This window comes from Aethalodelphis obliquidens, unplaced genomic scaffold, assembly GCF_003676395.1.
Source record: "Aethalodelphis obliquidens isolate GAN/ISIS:26980383/991018 unplaced genomic scaffold, ASM367639v1 scaffold22, whole genome shotgun sequence".
In the NCBI taxonomy this organism is placed as follows: Eukaryota; Metazoa; Chordata; class Mammalia; order Artiodactyla; family Delphinidae; genus Aethalodelphis; species Aethalodelphis obliquidens.
The window spans coordinates 7323115-7342732 of NW_020837966.1; the positions used below are offsets into that span (position 1 = coordinate 7323115).

At 38.1% G+C, this 19618-nt stretch overlaps 1 protein-coding gene across 8 annotated transcripts in view; it reads right to left on the bottom strand.

Moving 5' to 3' along the window:
* Nucleotides 1-19618, bottom strand: part of CFAP20DC (CFAP20 domain containing) — a 267535-nt gene that overhangs the window by 43979 nt on the left and 203938 nt on the right. For all 8 annotated transcript variants that reach the window (XM_027121274.1, XM_027121269.1, XM_027121267.1 and 5 more), the window contains 2 exons: nucleotides 15616-15819; nucleotides 6112-6173 (listed from right to left, as the gene is read on the bottom strand). In XM_027121274.1, the coding sequence (XP_026977075.1) occupies nucleotides 6112-6173; nucleotides 15616-15819 (266 nt within the window). The remainder of the gene's footprint in view (nucleotides 1-6111; nucleotides 6174-15615; nucleotides 15820-19618) is intronic.

The following is a 19618-nucleotide window of genomic DNA, read 5'->3' on the forward strand; positions in this document are numbered from 1 at the left end:
TGTGTGTGTGTGTGTGTGTGTGTGTGTGTGTGTGTGTGTGTGTGTGTAGACAACAAGAAACAAGCAAGTAAATATCAGGTAGTGAAATGTACTATGGTAAAAATGAAAAAGATAATGTAATGAGGCTGCCTGGGGCTACTTCAGGTTGGATGCTAAGAAAGGGGCTCTCTGAGGAGACGACATTTAGATGGAGACCTGAAAGACAGGAAGAGGCTGCTATGTCCTTTCTAGTAGGGAATGCCAGGCGGAGGGGCCATCTCATGCAAAGCTCTTATGGTGAAACCAAGCCTGGAGTATTTGAGAAAATGAGGCAGGACGGTGGTATTTGATCCATAGTGAGCAAGGTGCACAATGGTACAGAACACGGTCTGAGTGGTGGGCATTCAGGATAAGGAGCACGACTTGACCCTAAGAGCAGAGGGAAACCTTTGGGAAGTTTTACACGGGGGGACGCTTCAGGTCCGTTTAGGTGTATCAATACCACTCTGGTCGCTGAGTGGAGAAGAGACTGTAGGGGCCAAAGGAGCAGAGAAAGTAGGTGGAAAGCTATGGTATTTGTTCAGGTGAGGGATGATGGCAACATGGCTAGGATTGTAGCAGTAAAGAGACAGCACTGGCTGGACCTGGCATATGCTATGGTTGGAGGGTGTACCAGTATAACTTTCCGAGGCTGGACGTGGGTGGGTTAGAGAGAGAAACCAGGGAATGCTCTTGGTTTCTGACTTGAGTAAAGGGCGATGATGGTGGCATTTTTGAGATGGAGAAAACTGAAGAAAGAACAGATGTGTGTAGAGGGAGAGAAAACCAAGTTATGTTTGGCAATGGATTTGAGGTATACATTAGAGATCCAAGTGGATTGGATATCTGTCAAATTGGCAGCTTGGAGAGATGAGTCTGAAATTCAGAGGAGGGTCAGGATTGGACATATAATTTTGAGAGTCATTAGAATATAGAAGGTATTGGAAGCTATTATTAAAGAGATTGTATAAATAATACATATTATATTATGTATTAAAGATTAGGGCCATTCTAATGGTTACCAGTGTCTATGGATCTCTGGGTTGGCAGGGAGTGGAACATACATGAAAATCAGATTTAAACTCTGTCCAAACAAGGGCTTTTCACAAAACACAATTTTATCCTGGTAGTGGATAAAGCAATACCATTGTCCTTCCATTTTCAGAAAAGGAAGGGGGAAACTCTTGCAAGGATGTAGGAAAATATTTGAAACTTAACTGGTTAATATTTAGGATGAAGATTTTCATTTCTCCATGGTATGTGGGCATACCTCCCTGCTCCCTCCCTCAGCTCACACTCTGATGGAGCCCCTACCCAAGCCAGGCTGTGCTGAGCATCACAGGGAGGAGAGACACCATTCTGCCCCCAGGGAACCTGGAAAACAGCATGACAGGTCCTCAGTCAAGGATCTTATATCAGACCTGAGGAATCTGATTATGGAAGGTCACTCCCCTACAATGAGCAGGTGTGAATTTGTGGGAAGGGGATTATGAAATGAGAGGCACCAATATGGATAGCTTTTCCTCGGTAAACCTAACAATAGAAATGATGAAAGTAAAAACTGATGCCTTTGGTTTTACAAACAAATCATTAAGATTTAATGCCAAAATATAGGTAGTAGAAAACAACAACACTACATTTAGAGAAACTGTGTGCACAGTTAATCAGGAAAACCTCTGTTGTGCTTTGGTCTAAGGAGGAATATTTGTTAAAAATATGACTTGTTTTAAAATCATCCAAACTTAATCATTTGAAGACGAAAATGACATACAAGTTCTGTATTTAATTTTGTTTATACATTTTCTCTCTCTTGTGTTGGTGGGGGAAAAAAACCTTAAGCAATAGAAGAGAAGCTCATCTCCTGACCGTTGGAGAGAAAAGATAAATGAAGCCACCGTGATCAGTCCAGAGCAGTGCCTGTAGGTTACAGTGACAGGCCAGCTCGCCTCGGTCAGGCCGGCTGAGCCAGTGTGAATCGAGGTCAGTGATTATTAATCATCTGTCAAAGTCTACAGGGATTTATCGGATAATGATAGTTATAAGTATGTTCATATCGCACAAACATGTGGCAAGGCTGCAAAGGATTCAAGCCCTAACACTCTGCAGGACATTTTAAAAAATTATGGATAAATGTTAAATCATAAAGCAAACAGGTTAGAAAGAAAACCATGCCGTTCATGACTGTTTGGTCAGTCTAGAATTATTTTCTATATTGTTTATTTCCATAAACATTTGGAACCTTACAGAGCCTTTGACTACCTTCCCTCCTCCCCCCTTAATTTACCAATGAGTTATAAAAATAGCAAGCGTAATCATCATTTGAAACGCAAGACTGGTTAGCGACTCCATCCATATGAACAGACAACCAGAATGTAATCACAGCTTACTTTATAAAACCCGTTCCTGAGCAAAAATATCTTGAGCTGTTCTGAAGAATCTACATGAACACATACGTAGATGTGCCTAAGGGACAGCTCTAAATCCTGCAAACCAATAGACGGCATTTTAAAATAAATGACTGAAGACTGTGAACAGCATCCATTTTGCTCAGTTTGGCAGCATGTAAGTTTACATGCTAGGAAACATTACTCAACATGAATGAACTGTGAAATTGTTTCCTCCTCCCAACACTCCTTTAAATTGTATTAGATTATGTTAGCCATTTCTGCACATTGTCATACAAGCTGTCAGTGCCCCACGACGCAGTGTGGGTGAACAATGGAAGCAAGGGCCCCAGCAACTGAGATGCTAAGTGTCCATCAGAATGTTAGGCAAAAATAGTGGGAAATATCACCCCCGTCCCCCATGCCTACCAAAGCAAGGGGAAATGGCTTTGTTGCAAATCTAGACACACAAGGGAATATGATTTGGTGAACCATGTGTATTTCAATCCCCAGATTGCAAACTTCTCAGGAAATGACTAACATTGTATCCCACCCTCCATCCAATATCAAGCATTGCCCTATGAGTGCAAGTGAACTCTTTTACTCTAAGGAAACCACCATATGAATATATGCAGAGTTTTAGCCATTTTTACCCTAGAGATAACTTTTCAAAACACAAATTTGTCTGCTTCGTGGACTGCATACTATCTTTAACTTTACTCATCAATATATAAAACTAAGAAGGTAATTATGGTACAGAAATAAAAATCTTTCCAGAATAAAATGTAAATAAAAGATTGGGCATATTGGTTATTCTGTTATATTAATAAAGCTTGGGGATATTGGTTATTCTGTTATATTAATAAAGCTAACTGAAAGCTGACTCTCTAAATATGTACATATGTGGGTATGAGTACATATAATTTACAAATCTTATGTTCTTAGGTCTCTGGAGTAGTTGCAGATATTTCACTGAAGCTAACGTGGCCATTTCACCTCCCAAAGGGCACCATCATACTCTCCTCTTGGAGGACCTGCACACACATGTCCCCGATCTCCGTCATGTTTGCATTATTTTGATCACAACAACACTTAATTCAGGAAATCTAGAGCCTTCCTGCTTCTCATGTGTTGTTCAGAGCTTCTGCACACCAAACTTTCAACAAGGTTCAGGCGAGATGCTTGTTTATCCAAGGGGGTAGACTTAGAGACTTACCTTTTCATTTCTTATTTTTTCAATAGTCATTATTAGTATCTTTTAACTTCAAAGTTTAATTTTAAAGTTCTGTATTGTAGGATCTAAAGCATGGGATACTATTTATAAGAAATATAATACAACTCTTAAGAAGAATCATAGCTCTCAATTTTAAATTAAATCACATGTATTACATGATTCAGTTTATCCCATTTTTATATGATGATCTATGCTGACCTCATAATTTTCTAGGAAACTGGTGGATAACCTGCTGGAAAATGGTGTTGGCAGCATTTTATTTTTTGCTTTGAAATCTGGCTTTTAATTTTATTATGTGAAAATGTAGATTAATTTTTCATAAATGAATGAACATTTAATTGGTTAAATAAAATATGCTGTCTGTTTACCTGGTGAATTTTCTTATGTTCTATCTTTGGGAATCAAATTTTAAAAAAGATTTAAAATCCAATACTACCACATCTAAACATTAATTAATTAATCCAATAATATGAGGTATGTTTCCTATATAGGGCAGTGTTCCCCTTAATAGTGGAACTGGTTTTCATATGGAAAGTCTATAATGAGTCTCATCAAAGTCACAAAATCATAAATCTGTAAGTGACCTCAGAGAGCTTGTTGTAACTGAAATCGTTTCCTTTACACATGAGGGTGTTCTTATTATTAGGTCTGAACAGTTTGAGAGGCTTGTCTGAGATCATACACTGGGTTAGTAGCAGAAGTAGGATGAAAATTAGGTCCCCATTTCCTTTTATTGAAACAAAATGCTCCACTTTCTAACATCACTTTCCATCACTTTCATTTACTCAGCTTACAAGTCGTGACTGTTATAATTTGGACCAAAGTTGGATTTCCAATTACCTTGAAAGCTTATTCATATATAGATAAAGAGTTTATTGGTCAAATCTAGATGAGCTGCAAGATTGCAAGAGACATATACGCATATCAAGAGATAACTATTTTGAAGAACGTTTAAACACCTTTTTATATACACTGAAATTACAATCTCAGTTTTCAACTCCTTATCATATTTATTATGACAGTGACAATTCCTCCTACTAGGTAACATGCAAGAATGACCAGATCAAGTATATAGACCAGAAACATGTAGAAGAGATTACTAATAAAGAACACTTACTCTACCTATGTCATGAATATTCTGGACCCCATTAAAAGTCCTGTAAACCATGTATGTGGTTTCCTGGTAGCCATGTTAATTTTACATGGCTTGGTTGGTTGGCTCTTCATTGCTGATTGGACCAGAAGTGGATACTTGGCCCAAGCTAGGCCAATCACATTCTTTCTCCTGGAAAGTAGGAACTGGGATTCAGACATAGACTGTCAGCCTTAGCATGTATTTTGAAATGTAATATGTAAACTCAAGACAGCTATATGTGACTGAGAAGTAAAGAAAGCTGGTGCTTAGAAGAATTGAGCAGATAGGAAGAAGCAAACAGAGATGGGGTGAGGATACTGCCTGCCTGCCTCTCTGCTTTCTAGTTCCTAGTTTCAGATCCCTCCTGAGGCCTGGCTGCCCTTGGCTTCCACGTTACAGCCCTGTATTCTTATTTAACAAATTCCTTCTGCCTGTCTCTCTCAGGTGAGAGAGCTTGATAATGAGATGCATTTAGATAATGGGGTGCATTAGTTATTATAATAACTAATTAGATAATTAGTTATTATAACCTTATGATAACTAAGATCCTGTGGGTGGAGCCCAAGATAGACTGATTTTCAGTAAATTCTTAGTATTTAATAAACAGTAATAAAGTGATATTGACTTATACTGATAAACTAGCTTATTTAGCTATTTTTAGAAAGCCATATAATACTACATATATTTCAAAACTTGAATTCAGATTCACTTATCTCTAATGAGCCTAATATAATAAGGTTCTTCTATATTGTCAAATGACTCATGTGTCAATGACATTTTTGAAATGATAAAATAATTTTGAGATTATGAACTTTGAAATTACGAAAAAAGAGAATGGCCACTTGAACTCATATTAGCTATCTTGATGAATGTAAAGGCACCAGGTGATACAAAAAAAATTCATGCCTAAAATGTACTAAACTTCAAAGACCTATTAAGATGAAACACCTATGAAAACAGAATAATAGTGAATAAATGAACACTTAAAGAGAGCTTGCTATGTGACAGGAACTGTGCTAAGGATTTTTCATGTATTATTAGTCCATATGATCCTCCCCAAAATACTACGAGGTAATTATTATGCCTGAATTACTTTGACTTAAATGATTTTCTCCAAGTTCCACAGCTAGTAAAAGGCAGAAGTGCTATTTAAACCTAGTTACACTATTAACCATGACACCATAGTCTGATTAAGAAAAGTAGGCTGAATTAAAACATCTATAGAAAAGAACTTTGGAAGCCCTTTGGAAGTTTGGAAAACAATTTCATGAAACCAAGAAAAATGCACAGTCAATTCCTAAATAATCTTAAAAAAAATTTAGCTTATTAATGATTCTTACCGCGGGTTAGAAGGAGAAGGTGGATTCATTTCTTTCTGATAGTGACGACCCTGGTTGACAGGCTGTGAAAGACAAAACATTTGTGAGGTACTAATCAGCCTAATGCTCTTTACAGGTACTTTCACATGCACTCTCATTACTGTAATTTTTTCCTGAGAAACAACCTGTAAGAAGGGGCTGGTTTATTTTACAAAAAGTCGAAGGCTGTTTGGGAGACCCAGCAAGTAACAAAGCGGTATATGTAAGAAAACACAGGTTATCAGTCACTGGATTAGACAGCATCTATGGCGTAATTAAAGTTCATGTGTGGAATCCTCCTCCTTGTGGAAGTTTTATACTGGTAACAAAGGTTGCTATTTCCAGATACAACAAAACAAAACAAGACATCTCCTGCAACTAATGCTGTATAGCAAGTATCAGCAATGACCTGGAGACCCGGAGATATAGAATATATATATTTATATCTCAATGTTACTAAGTTTGCAAGGATAACTTCTATTTTCTTTTTGGGTCTTCATTGCTGTGTGCGGGCTTTCTCTAGTTGCGGCGAGCGGGGGCTACTCTTCGTTGAGGTGCACAGGCTTCTCATTGCAGTGGCTTCTCTTGTTGTGAAGCACAGGCTCTAGGTGCGTGGGCTTCAGTAGTTGTGGTGTGCAGGCTCCATAGTTGTAGCTCGTGGGTTCTAGAGCGCAGGCTCGGTAGTTGTGGTACACAGGCTTAGTTGCTCCGTGGCATGTGGGATCTTCCCGGGCCAGGGATCGAACCGGTGTCCCCTGCATTGGCAGGCGGATTCTTAACCACTGTGCCACTAGGGAAGTCCTCTATTTTCATTATTGGAATTACACATGTAAATCTTAGGTCAAGGCGGTCATTTTCCCTGAGTGTATAATAAAACCTCAAGCATTAATCAGAGAACTGAAAAAAGTGATGCCAATACCTGACAAAAATATGAAGTCTGAATTTCCCCCTCCGCAAGAAATCTTTAAGTTACTACCTTTTTCAAAACATAGGTAAACAGCTTCATTCCATGCAAGCTTTAAACACTTGCCTCCAATGGAACTTGATGTTTTTCCTTTGTTCTATAAAGGGAGAAAATTTCATTATATCTGATAGAAATTCTCTTTTTGAATATCACCTCAAAGTATTTTTCTTATGTGGTTAACAACCATGTAATTCTAATATGAAAATCATTTTTAACATTTTCATTTTATTACAATTTGGAATTTGGTACACATTTTTGAACTGCATTTAGAGGGCTTCTGTTACTTCCTTACCTAATGGGTTTGGCGTTAAGGTTTTCTCAGCCATAATGTGGACCCATAGTGCTGACCCCAACTGAAGAAAACAGCGTAGCAATGATGCCTGTACATAAAAGGCACATATTCCTTATTTTCCACATATTCCTTATTTTAATGGGTCCTAAAATATTAATGACATGGGTGATGGGAATTCTTTAAACTGTCTTCCTCTATAAATAATCTCTTGGAAGTGTTCCTTTAATTTAAATCAAACACCCTGTCTAATAATCACAGTCACTTAGCCTATCTGTGATGCCCCATGAACTTGAATGTACTCAGATACTTTGGTAATTGAACCAATATCAATGCATCACCATTTCAGTAATAAGAAAAAACAGCTGGGAGAACAGTGGAAGGAAAAACATGTCATAAGACATATTTGATCTCACTGGAGAAATAAGACTTCCAGCAATTTGCAAGTGAAATTTAGTTCTATGATTTAGGCTTTATTATTTCACAGCAAAAAAGGAATTAGTAAGCAAGGAGACTAACAGTTTCTCCAGACAAAGTCACAGTGGTGCAGAAATACTCCTGATAATACATTCATTAGTATTCGTCCACAATTTCACCTGTACTCAGGCCTCTAGTGAATGGATCTCTGCCTATTTACTTTTAGAGGCATTTAAATAACTCTCTATGCATCACAGTCCTGATATTCAGGTAAATTTCCATTTTCTTAATTTTATACTGATAATTGTATTTTATACCTGTCCCTAACCCCCTTATTCCCAATGACTTACTCCAGTCTCTGGAGAACAGAAATGGTTACAGAATCCTATTTGGTTTGTGACCGAGTTCTTACATAGACTACATAGACTGCCCCTTTCATGTTTGCTCATGTTTATATAAAACAGATCCAATGAAACAAGCAGTACAAAAGAACACTAAAATAAAAGATTCACATTCACAGTGATTTTTAAGTGTTAGAAAACAGAAAAATAATCAGTGGAAACTTTTTGAAGTAGTAAGGACTGCTGACATGAATAGACAGAAAAGTAAATGAAAAAAATCAGTTAAAAATAATTGTAGGGTAGTAGAACTCACTCTGAATATCCAATTCCTTAATTTTTACTATTGAAAACTAATTACCAAGTTTTTACCCCCAAATATTTCATTCAATAGCCAATTTAAATTGAATAATAGCAAATCATGGCACAGCATTCTGACTCATACATGTAACTGCTGTAAACTGACTTATAAACCCTAATTGCTAATGACTCTGTTGGGGAAGGATGCAAGTCTTGCTTTGAAGTGGGTACAATATAAAACTGGGTGATCCCAGTTCCCTTTCTCTGTACATGTCTCCTAATTTCATAATCAGACTCAGGGACAGGAAGGGATATGGCAATGATGCAGCTAAAAGGCTCCTTCAAGATATTTCAGCTCCCATAACTTTGCTGTGATGCTTTCAAAGGGCAGAGCTTTCACTTCAATGATGTCATTTTGCTTTCCCAGGCCCAAATAAGAATAAATGGGAATGTGCCTAATGGCTTCTAAAAGCTCTCTGAACATGGTGGGGTGGAGGTAGGGGGAACAGATGGGCTTCTGAAGCCAGATGTCCCCATCCACGAATGGAATAGATACATTTCTGTACCTGTGCAGCAGTAAACCTATTTCTACTATTCTAGGTAGGTAACATTCCATGAAAGCACAAGTTAAAAAAATAAAATTGATTTTGGAATTCAGCCGCATTTAGAGAGTTCCATAAGAAGCAGCAAAGGAATAATAACTAACTCCTACAAATAACCATGACAACAATAATAATAGCAGTAACTGATATTTATTGAGTACTTACTCTGTGTTAAAACCTTGATAGGTATTATCTCATTTGATCCTCACAGCAATTTTATGAAATAGATAGGATTAACAACTCCATCTAACAGAGGAGGAAATTCAGACACTGGGTGTTAACCTAAGGTCATGTCAGTCAGGAAATAGTGGGGCCAGAATTTGAACCCAGGCAGTCTGATTCCGTAGTTTACCCTCTGAACCAGTAAGCTGTAGCGCTTAACCCAGCTCAGGGGTTCACCTAAAGTGGTGAATATCTAAGTTTCTGAATAACAAGTATGACAAACTCAGTTCCGTTAATGGCAGGAAGAAAAAGTAGTCCTGAAATACATTTATTTGATATATATAAGACTGTCTCCTTGCCATAAATTAAATTAATTTGATTTCATTCTTATGACATGTCACTATATATTTAAAATTAAAGAAAATAAGTTTGCCACATTGCTAAATTTGGGACAACATAAGATATAATAGACAATACTCTAAGAATGAGAAAAGTTTATTTCATGGGGTGACTTTCATAGTCACTAAACACAGAACAACTCGCACATTTCAATATTTTCTCCTGACAGCACAGATATTACACTGACGCTGATATTAATTTTTGTATATTATTTCTGTGGTGGTATAAAGAACAGCTGCTCATCTGATTTATCTGCAGCTTAGCACAATCAACTACTTACGCTTTTAGCTCAGGACCATTAAAAGAAAACTAATACCCAAAGAGAGCTAAGAAGTTAATGAATCTACAGGCCAGAACAAATTAAGACCTATTACCTATAAAGAGCCTGAAATGCCAATGTATTACATATTGGACACATAGCAACCAGCAATCATCGTGTAAAAAACACTGATATGCTGATGAGCCAAAAAACGGAACAGATCCTAGAAACTTGGGACCTTGTCCTTTTGGTGGCGCTGTTGCTATGCACTAGTGTCAAAAACTACACTCACGTGAAATTAACTGCCACCGAGCACAAAAAGCTTTGCTTTTCCATAATCAAGCTGCTAGAAATTTTGGGGTGAGGGAGAGAATTGAAGGCTAAATTAAAGGACGGGAGATAAGATAATCCTGCCATGTTAAAAGGTAAAGGCAATATTTTTCTGTTGTTACGTAAAACATATGAAAATGGCAAAAATGTTGCAAGGTTAATCAAGACCATAAATAACTTGTTAGAGAACCTCACCATATGCTTGTAATCCTATTAAGTGCATTTTGCCTCGTTTTTCTCCAGATATCATGCTCTGCAGTGTGCCGTGTTGATGGATACATGTGAGGATTTTTTTTTTTAACAAGCTGAGGAGTCGTACATGCTTGATATTAGGTTATGGGAATTGTTAACTTGAAGGAATGATGGCTTTGAGGCATCTGCTGACAGGGTAGCATGCATATGAGGCATACTTTTCTTGAATCTAGGTTAGAGGTGGGACCGAGAAATAATGAAATATTGAAATAATGAGTTTATTTGTCAAGCTCTGAGGGGTCAGTCTGAATTCTAATGGTTAAGTTCACATCAAAACAAGCACAACAGAACATCTGCCCATTCTTACAGCCCTCAGTGGTCATAAAAAGGGAAAATATCCTAGAAATCTTTTCTGATCACTCAAGTGGCCCTTTGAGGAGAACATCTTTGGGGGAGCAGCATATTACAGTTAGCGTGAGCCTACTCTCTTAGGCACTGGGCACACGCATTCCATGTACACATTCGATTCCCACCATGCCAACACGATGAAGGGCCTTTATTATTCCCATTTTATAAGTGATTGTGCTAGCAAATGGCAGAGCTGGGATTTGAGCCCAGGTTGGCTGATGTAGAGTCTAAATTCTTTTGGTCATCACTTGAAGCTGTTTCTATTAACAACTATTCCTCTTCCTAAAAAGAAACCACACCACACATACACACACACACCCCTCAAGACATAGTTTTATGCTGTCAATCAAAATCCTTCACCAAAATAAAATTCACTTAAGAATCCATTATAACTAATTCCTAGTTTTCTTCCTAAGGCTGCCTAGAGCCCAGTTTTTGAATAAATCTCACGAGGGCTACTCCTAACAGAACCCTCCAAAATTGATTACTTGTAGCCTGGTTTCCACAGAAGTTGTAAAGTATTGTTTTAATTGAATCTGGTTCTAAGTTGGAAACTTCGAAAAATCTGTCTGTCAAAGGCCAATGCTTTTCTCAGTAGGCTTGATTTATTTAGCAAGAGATGCCTACAAAAGCCAATTTGCTATGAGAAATACGGTTACGTTTAATTACACTTTAAAATGACTAATTTATTATATCTAAACACCTTTTAAATAGTACATATTACTCTGAACTGTACAGATGCTGAGGAAAGCTGAGAAACCAAAGCTTGCAGTAAACACAATAGATTTTGCTAAAGACTGCATTTTGCTCTGCGTTGGTTTCCTGGTTTGACTGCAGTGTTTCTAAAGTCATTAGGTAAAGATGCCAAACTGAATGTGACCTGCCTAAATCTTCTTTCTAAACTACTGGTCACCAAGTCCTGCCCAGAGGGAGATTTTTTCTTTGTGTGTATATTTAATATCCATCTATCAAATCTTAAATGTAAAATATTACTAGCATCATTCAGGACTTATTTAAGCAAAGCACAGCTGATGTTTATTTTGGAATTTTGATGAAACGACCTTAACTTTAGAGTAAAAAAGGAATCTTTTAATATTATTGATTGATTTATTCAACCAACGACTAACAACCAGCAGCTACTGAGCGTGACCTCATGCCAGGCTCTGTGCTGGCTGCCAGTCCTGTGCCAGTCCTGTGTCTGCTCTGTGCCAGTCCTGCCTTCAAGGGGATCACAGCCAGGCCTGAGGGATATCGCTAATAATGGTTACCTGATGTGGTAAGTGCTATCACTGAGCCTGAAGATAACGGGAACCAGAGAAGGAAGAAAACAATTCTGTGCAGGAGGGAGGGTTTCATGAAGCTGGGACATCTGAGTCGGGCCTTGGAAAACAGGAGTGTTCAGTGTAGAGAAGAGGGATGGAGGGTCTCCAGGCAGAGGAAAGGGTATGGGCAATGGCATCACTGACATGATGTGGACAAAAGGAATGACAGTGATGGGCAAGCTGCAGTGTAGCTAGAGTATGCAGCAGTCCTGTTGGGTGGGGGATGGGTAGTGATTATGAGGGAAGTAAAAATTCATTTCAAGGTGATGGAGAAACAAAAGCACAAAGAGGAGGTTATCTTGTTAAAGGAGAGAATTAGTTCTGCTCCTTTCAGAACTCGGAGTCCATAGCATATTGTACCAATCAAAAAAAATACGTGGAGTGAATTTACGTGGGATGGATAAGCTAGGTTGTGGTGAGAGTTAGCATGGAGATAATCCTGGCTCTTGTGGCAGAAAGGACGCTGTGTCTCTCAATGAGGCCTGGAGAAGGGTTAAAGAAGGCTTTGGAGCTAAGTCTTAAGGGATAATCAGGTACAAGGATATGTGCAGAGTGCCCTTAGGGAATTACAACTGGGATTAAAGGATGGAGTGAAAGGTGGGGAGCAGTGAGAGATGTGCCTAGAAGGGGGGCAGGTCTCAGATCACGGGGGGCCCTGTAGGCCAGGCTAAAGAGGCAATGGAGAGTTATGAAAGGACTTCATGCAGGGAAGAGATCAGATCAGATCAGGGCTTTAGAAAGATAACTAGTGTGAATAATAATGACAACTAATCTTAATTTATTAATTGCTTATTATGTCTCAGATACAGTGCCAAGTGCTTTACAAGGTTACACAGCTTGGATTTGAACCTTGGCTATTTGACTTCAGAGTCGATGTTCCTAACCATCAGGCTACAGTGCTTAGACTGGAGGTACCTTAGTATTAGGAAACTGCTGAAGGAAGTTGGATAAGAAATGAAATGCCAGGGCTATGGTATTAGATAGGGAGGGTTAAGATGTAAAAAGGAGAGAGGATTCTCAGGATTTGGAGACCAACTGGGTACGGGAAATGAAGGAGTGGGAGAAATGGAGATGTCTTCCAAATCTCTTGTTGAAGTGTCAGTGTGGAGGATCAGCATGGAGGATGGCGCCATCACTGTGATACAAGAAAAAGCAGGATATCGCTGTGATAAAGTTATGCCTTCTTTCATTTCTTCTTTTTCACTGCTCTGGTACAACTTTTAAAGAGAAGGTCAAGAGCTCCCAGAAACACCATAGTGGTTCTTGTAAATTGCTCTATTTAAACTCAATATGAGCAACAAGATGCAGGGTTCATTAAGGAATGCACTTTTCCATTTGGTGATAGTTCCAACATTGAAATAGACTGAATTTGATGTAATAATAAACATATCTTATGAATACCAAAGGTAGATTTTTCAATGATTTTCTCTGTCTAAAAAAATAGACTGGTTTCAATTTCTCATTTGGTCAAATAAAGGCGTTATTAAGTTCATTACCAATGGTTATTTTTGGCTGTGAACTTTTAGAGCAAAGTAGTCGTCATGCATGAGGACTTCAGTCCTTGCCAGAACAGGACAGTGATGAGGACACGGTACCCAGGGCAACCAAGAGTTCAGCCTTTTCAGTCTTAAATAATCATTTTTCAGCTTGCTCTTTGTAATGTTGGGTCTCTGAGCTACTTCATGACAGAATGACCTTGTTCAGGAGGCCACTGTTCTCTTTCTTACTTTTGGTTTAAATGACTGCTAAGAAGTATTTTATAAGAAAGGAATATTTCTGTTCCATTGTAAACTGCATTGGCAAAAATCTGCAACTTACTCTTATGTTCTTAGCTCTGGCTATAAGAATACTCTGAGTAACTAGCACACAGGGGTATTTTTGCTGGGTGGGTAGATACTCTTTGGGACCAAGGCTGCTTGAGGTGTTATGTATGCTTGATCATTCAGTTTAATGAAAGCACAACTAAGTAAGGCAAGAGAAACCTGGAAAGTGGGCAAGGTGGGAAAAAAGAACCCTGAGGAAAAATTAATATCATTTTTCCCCCCACATCTACTTAGAACCAATTTGAATTCCTCCTCCATGAAGACCTGTAAGTTCTCTCCAAAGCAGAAATCTCAACTTCTGCTAGATATTGGTAGCACTCATTTGACAATTAAGTCACAGATCGAGAAGTCACCATATCATGGTGTTTGGAAGCTTAGAATTGAGAGTCATGCCAAACTAGTTCTGTGTCACTTTACTCAAGAGCCTCAGTTTTCTCATCTGGAAATGGGAACTCGATAGAGCTTACCACATAGGATAGCAGTAAGGAGTAAGTTAGAAACACAAGGCTCAGTGTCAGGGCCTCTGAGATTTCTAACATCTACAAAGAAGTTGGAGACCTGGAAAAAAATTTACTTTAAAATAGAAAAAGAAAACTGAAAAATTGATATTTAACTAAATACTTAAAACATAACATATCCACCGTCAACTACACTTAAACTCAACCTTTATGTAATTTTATATAAGCATGAATCAAAGTTGCACCATTTTATATTTCCTTTCAAAAATTGTCCGGTAAAAAAGTCATATTTACTGTTGGATGAAAAGTGCATTTTAATATGTTTGATCTGATGTTGAATGTAGCATTATAGGTAAATGTTCCTTCGGCCTATGGAGATCTTAAAATGTTTTTAAGTGCTTAAAGAAATGGTAGCTCTAATTACCATTATTATAATAATGATTTTATTATTCTGTCTCATGACATTTCTTACGTTGCACAGGACTGTTCGTGGATGTTTCTGCTTTGTCTTTCCAATTAAACCATACGATCCTTGAGGATCATAGAGGAGAATGGACTGAGTCAAGACACTGGGCTTTGCTCTGGGCTCTACCACTGACCAGGTATGGAAGCTTGAGCCCAGAGTTTAGTTTCTTCACCTGAAAAACAGGAAGACTTTGGCCTGCTTCAGGCAGTCTGCTGGTCTATAGAGAGAATGATGGGTCATATTTGAAAGGGCTTTAACTGTATGAACATATAGGAAAGTACAAGCTGCTGAAGCATATGCAGTGCCTATCATGGCCCTTAGGCGCAGGGAGGAGTCAGCATAAATCCAGTGACTTCTACAGAAGGTTCTTCGCTGCTGCCATATACGAACCAACACTTCATATATCTATAGTCTCCTCCTTTCTGTTTGTTCATTTAACAGACACTTCTTTAACAAGTGTTGAGCCTGCTTTATGTGCCAGAGTTTGTGCTAGGAGGTGGTGATACAATGAGATACCCAGAGTCTACAGTAAAATTGTTCTTTTTCTTTCAGTGTATGGTTTTATATATCACCACACAATGAACATACCTTATCTGAAGGTAAATAAGACGATTTAAGACAAGACAATGCCCCCAGACTTAAAACACTATTTCAGAATAGATTTCATAGCAGTGTCCTCATTTGGCCCTAGTTTTCCCAGGCAAGGCTGGGCTTTGTGACAAAGGCAGTAAACAAAGATGCAAAACCCTGGACTCACGGGTGGCAGGCAGGAGTTCCAGGTGGTTGTGTCATCGCTGCTGGTACTTATGCTGACATTACAGTTGTCAAGCTGGGATGCGCTCAGGCCATGGGGAGCCCCAGTATCCTCCAGCTCTTCGTTCTGTTGCCGCCGTAGGCTTGCTAGCATTTGCAACTCAGATTCACTCATCTGGCTGGGTTGATAGTTTCTCCAGTCATATTCCTGACCAAGAGAGAAGAAAGTGACACAGCAAAGGGTCACTTGGCCTTTCTTAATTTTATGGGCTACCAAAAAATGCTACTCTACAGCCTTAACCCCTTCAATGGCTCCCGATGGACAGAGGCCCAGATCCTTAATATGCCTTTATATGATGCCTATGCCAGCTGCCTCGCCTTGTCTTTTCCTCCTGACGTGTCAGCCACACTTCATTTAGGTCCTCAAAAGCATCGAACTCATGTTTGTCTTGGTGCCTGTGTACATGCTAGTTCCCTGTGTGCTAATTCCTAGGTGTCCTTTGGGGCCCAAATTATGTGTCACTTCCTCAGAAAAGCTTTTTCTGACAACCCCAAACTGGATCAGTTCCTCCACATTATGGGCTCTCACCGAATCTTAGTGTTCATTTTTAGCGCTATCACAATTGCAGTTATGTAACTGCTTCTGGAGTCCACAGGTAGTCTATGAGTGCTACAAAGGCAAGCACCATGACCGTCTTACTGTATTTCTCACATCTGTTGCCCAACCAGTATTTGAGGATTGACTAAATAAACAAAAATTCAAAGCAGTTTCTAAAAAAGAAAAATAACTTTCCATAAAAAAGTCCAGTTTACAAGAGAATTGATCATTTTCATCAGTGTGAACATTATGAGCAAATAAATTCAACTTACAGTAAGATTGAGAATGACTAATGCTGTTAAAAGCCATCAAATAAAATACGAACTGAAGATAAGAACATGTAAGGTCTGAAAGCCAGAAAGACCTTGGAGCTACCATAAACCCTTATACTCACACGGACTTCACTCAATGTGTAATCTGTCAAGACTACTACTACAAATCTTTAGAGGCTAGTATAAGTATTATTTCAATGTACAGGGAAGAAACTGGCATATGGAATTTTCAAGCCCTTTCCTTTCTCTCTGGCTTAAACCAAATTTGGTAGCTAACATTAACTTCAACATTGCTGAAATGTTAGCATCATATATGAATGAGCAGTGTGATTTACATCCAGGACCGGCATATAACTTGAAAACAATCTCGAAATATTTTGGTACATCTAGAATCAGTGATTATGCTCAAAAAGCTTTTTTCCATGACATACTAGAATTTTTAAGATATTCAAATCTCTACACTTATTTTCTTGGAAGACCCTTTGAGATGGCTACTGCCTTCTTTTCTGCCTCATAGGGATGTAAAAAGTTAAGAAAATATAATTTGGAAAAAAAATTCTTGGTGTTTCTATGACATTAAAAGCTTTTTAATAAAGCATTATCATCATCATAACTTGGGGGTTATGAAAGCTTGCAATCTAATAATGTGATGTGGAGATTTCCTGGAAAGTTGCCAGTGGAAACTCACTTAAATTCTTACAGTTCATGGCTCCAGCAGCTTGGCACCCTGAGAAGTCATGCAATCTCTAATAAGAGATTTCATGAGTATTTAATATGCTTTGAGAGTTCTTGGGACAAAACAGATATCACAAGAAGAAAAACAAAGTTTATATTCCAATGAAAAACACTTTAAAAAAGAAGAAAATAAAAATAATTTAAATTCCAAAGACATAGGAGAGCAATAAACAAAAGATGCTCAACATCACTGTCATGAGAAAAAATAAATCAACATGACAATGAGGTACAATTCACATCCACTAGGATTGTTATAATACAAAAGATAGACAGTAATAAGTGCTGGAGAGGATGTGGAGAGACTGTAATCCTCATACACCACTGGCTGTGAATATGAAATGGTGCAGCAACTTTGGAAAACAGTTTGGTGGTTCCTCAAAATGTTAAACCTGGGCCATGTGGCCCAACAATTCACTTGTAGGGATATATGCAAAAGAAATGACAATACATGTGCATACAAAAACTTACACACAAATGTTCATAGCAGCATTGTTCATAACAGCCCCAAAGTGGAAACAACCAAATGTCCATCAACTGATGAATGGATTTTAGTTTATCCATAGAATGGAGTATTATTGGCCATAAAGATACATGCTACAACATGGATGAACCTTGAAAACATTATGCTAAGTGAAAGCAGCCTGAAGCAAAAGGTCACAGATTGTATGATTTCATTTATGTGAAATATACAAAAAAGGCAAATATATAGAGATAGAAGAGAGACAGGTGATTGCCCAGGGACTGGGGAAAGAGGGAATGGGGAGTGATCTCTAATGGGTATGGGGTTTCTCTCTGGGGTGATGTAAATGTTCTGAAATTAGACTGTGGTGGTGGTTATAGAATGTTGTGAATATACTAAAAACTCCTGAACTTTATGGTACATGAATTATACCTCAATTTAAAAAAAGTAGTTCAGTAATCAGATGTGAAAACAAGACTAGCCATTTGACTTTGGGATCAATAGTAAACATGTGACTTGCTGTCCTTCACTTCAGTTTTTCTGTCAAGAAATGGAACTAAACATTCTAACGTGTCACATAGGTATGTTATTTGGCTTGCATTGACAATACATGCTTTTACAATGAAAAAGGAAATTTTATTTTCGAAATTTTTCTTAAGAATAAAGCTTTTATATGTACTTAGTATGATTAATTCAGCCATCTGATTTGTTTATTTAATCCACAAGCCTATACTGTGCCTGGGGTACAACCCTAGATGCTAAGACAGAAAAACAAGAGAGAATGCTGCAGTGGTTAAGCCAGATATATCTGAGTCCAGGCCCTGGTTTCATCATTTACCAGCTGTATGTGATTGCGCAAATCATCTAATCTCTCTGTGCCTTAGTTTCTTAATCTATAAAATGGAACCATAGTGTATAACTCATGGGATTTTTGGTGGACTAAAATAATGTATATCAAAGGCTTAGCATAGTACCTGACAAACAGCTATACTAAGTGTCTCCAAACTTAACGATTTGTGCCTTTATCAGAACGTGTTTGAGTGTGTACCTTCCAATGTATGTTTATTTATAAAATTAAACAAATGTACAACTATATTAAAATAGTATGTATGGTATAAAACATACACACACACAAAATAGAAATGAAAATGGTTGAACTTAAAAAAATAAATGTAAACAGTGTGAAGCTCGCTGATTCTTTTTGATACACCTCTTCCGGGGTGAGTACATCCCTCTTAGGAGACCTCTGGGCTGGCAATCAATACATATGCTCCCTGTTATTATTATTCTTTCCTCTCATTTTCCTTGGCCCCTTTCATCCATTCTGTACTATGCTAGGAGCTGGGAGTATAAGGAAAATGAGACATATCTCTGTCCTCATGGAGCTCAGTCTAGAAAGGGAGACCTAACAGGTATTATAAGTTGGGGTATTATAATGTATCATGATCAATACTACAAGAGATATGACTAAGATGCAACTGCCCAGTAGAATTAGAAAAAGCCTCACAGAAGTCTAAGGTGGCATGTGATAGTAATTAAATTTGTTGACAAATGGAATGAGTGGCCTTCATAGGGAGTGAACTCTCTCCACCACCAGAGGTATTGAAGCAGAGGTTGGGGAAGTAAATACGTGCCTGGAATATTGCAGTAATCTGCAGTGGAAATGGATTGATCATTCCTTAATTTATCCCACAAATACTTACTGCGACCTCTTTATGTGCTAGAAACTGGTGGTGCTAACTTTGCTTAAAACTCTATATTTCCATGATTTTATTTGATACAACAGTAAAATGTATTCTGACAACACCCTGGAAGGGGCAGCCAAAAGTGAGCAGAGAGAAAGAAGCAACTTTCTCTAGGGTCATGAATAGAGCAACTGGTGGCAGAGAGAGGTAATTAACTGTCCCTTGATACATTCTTGATCTGCAGTCTCTTAAACCAT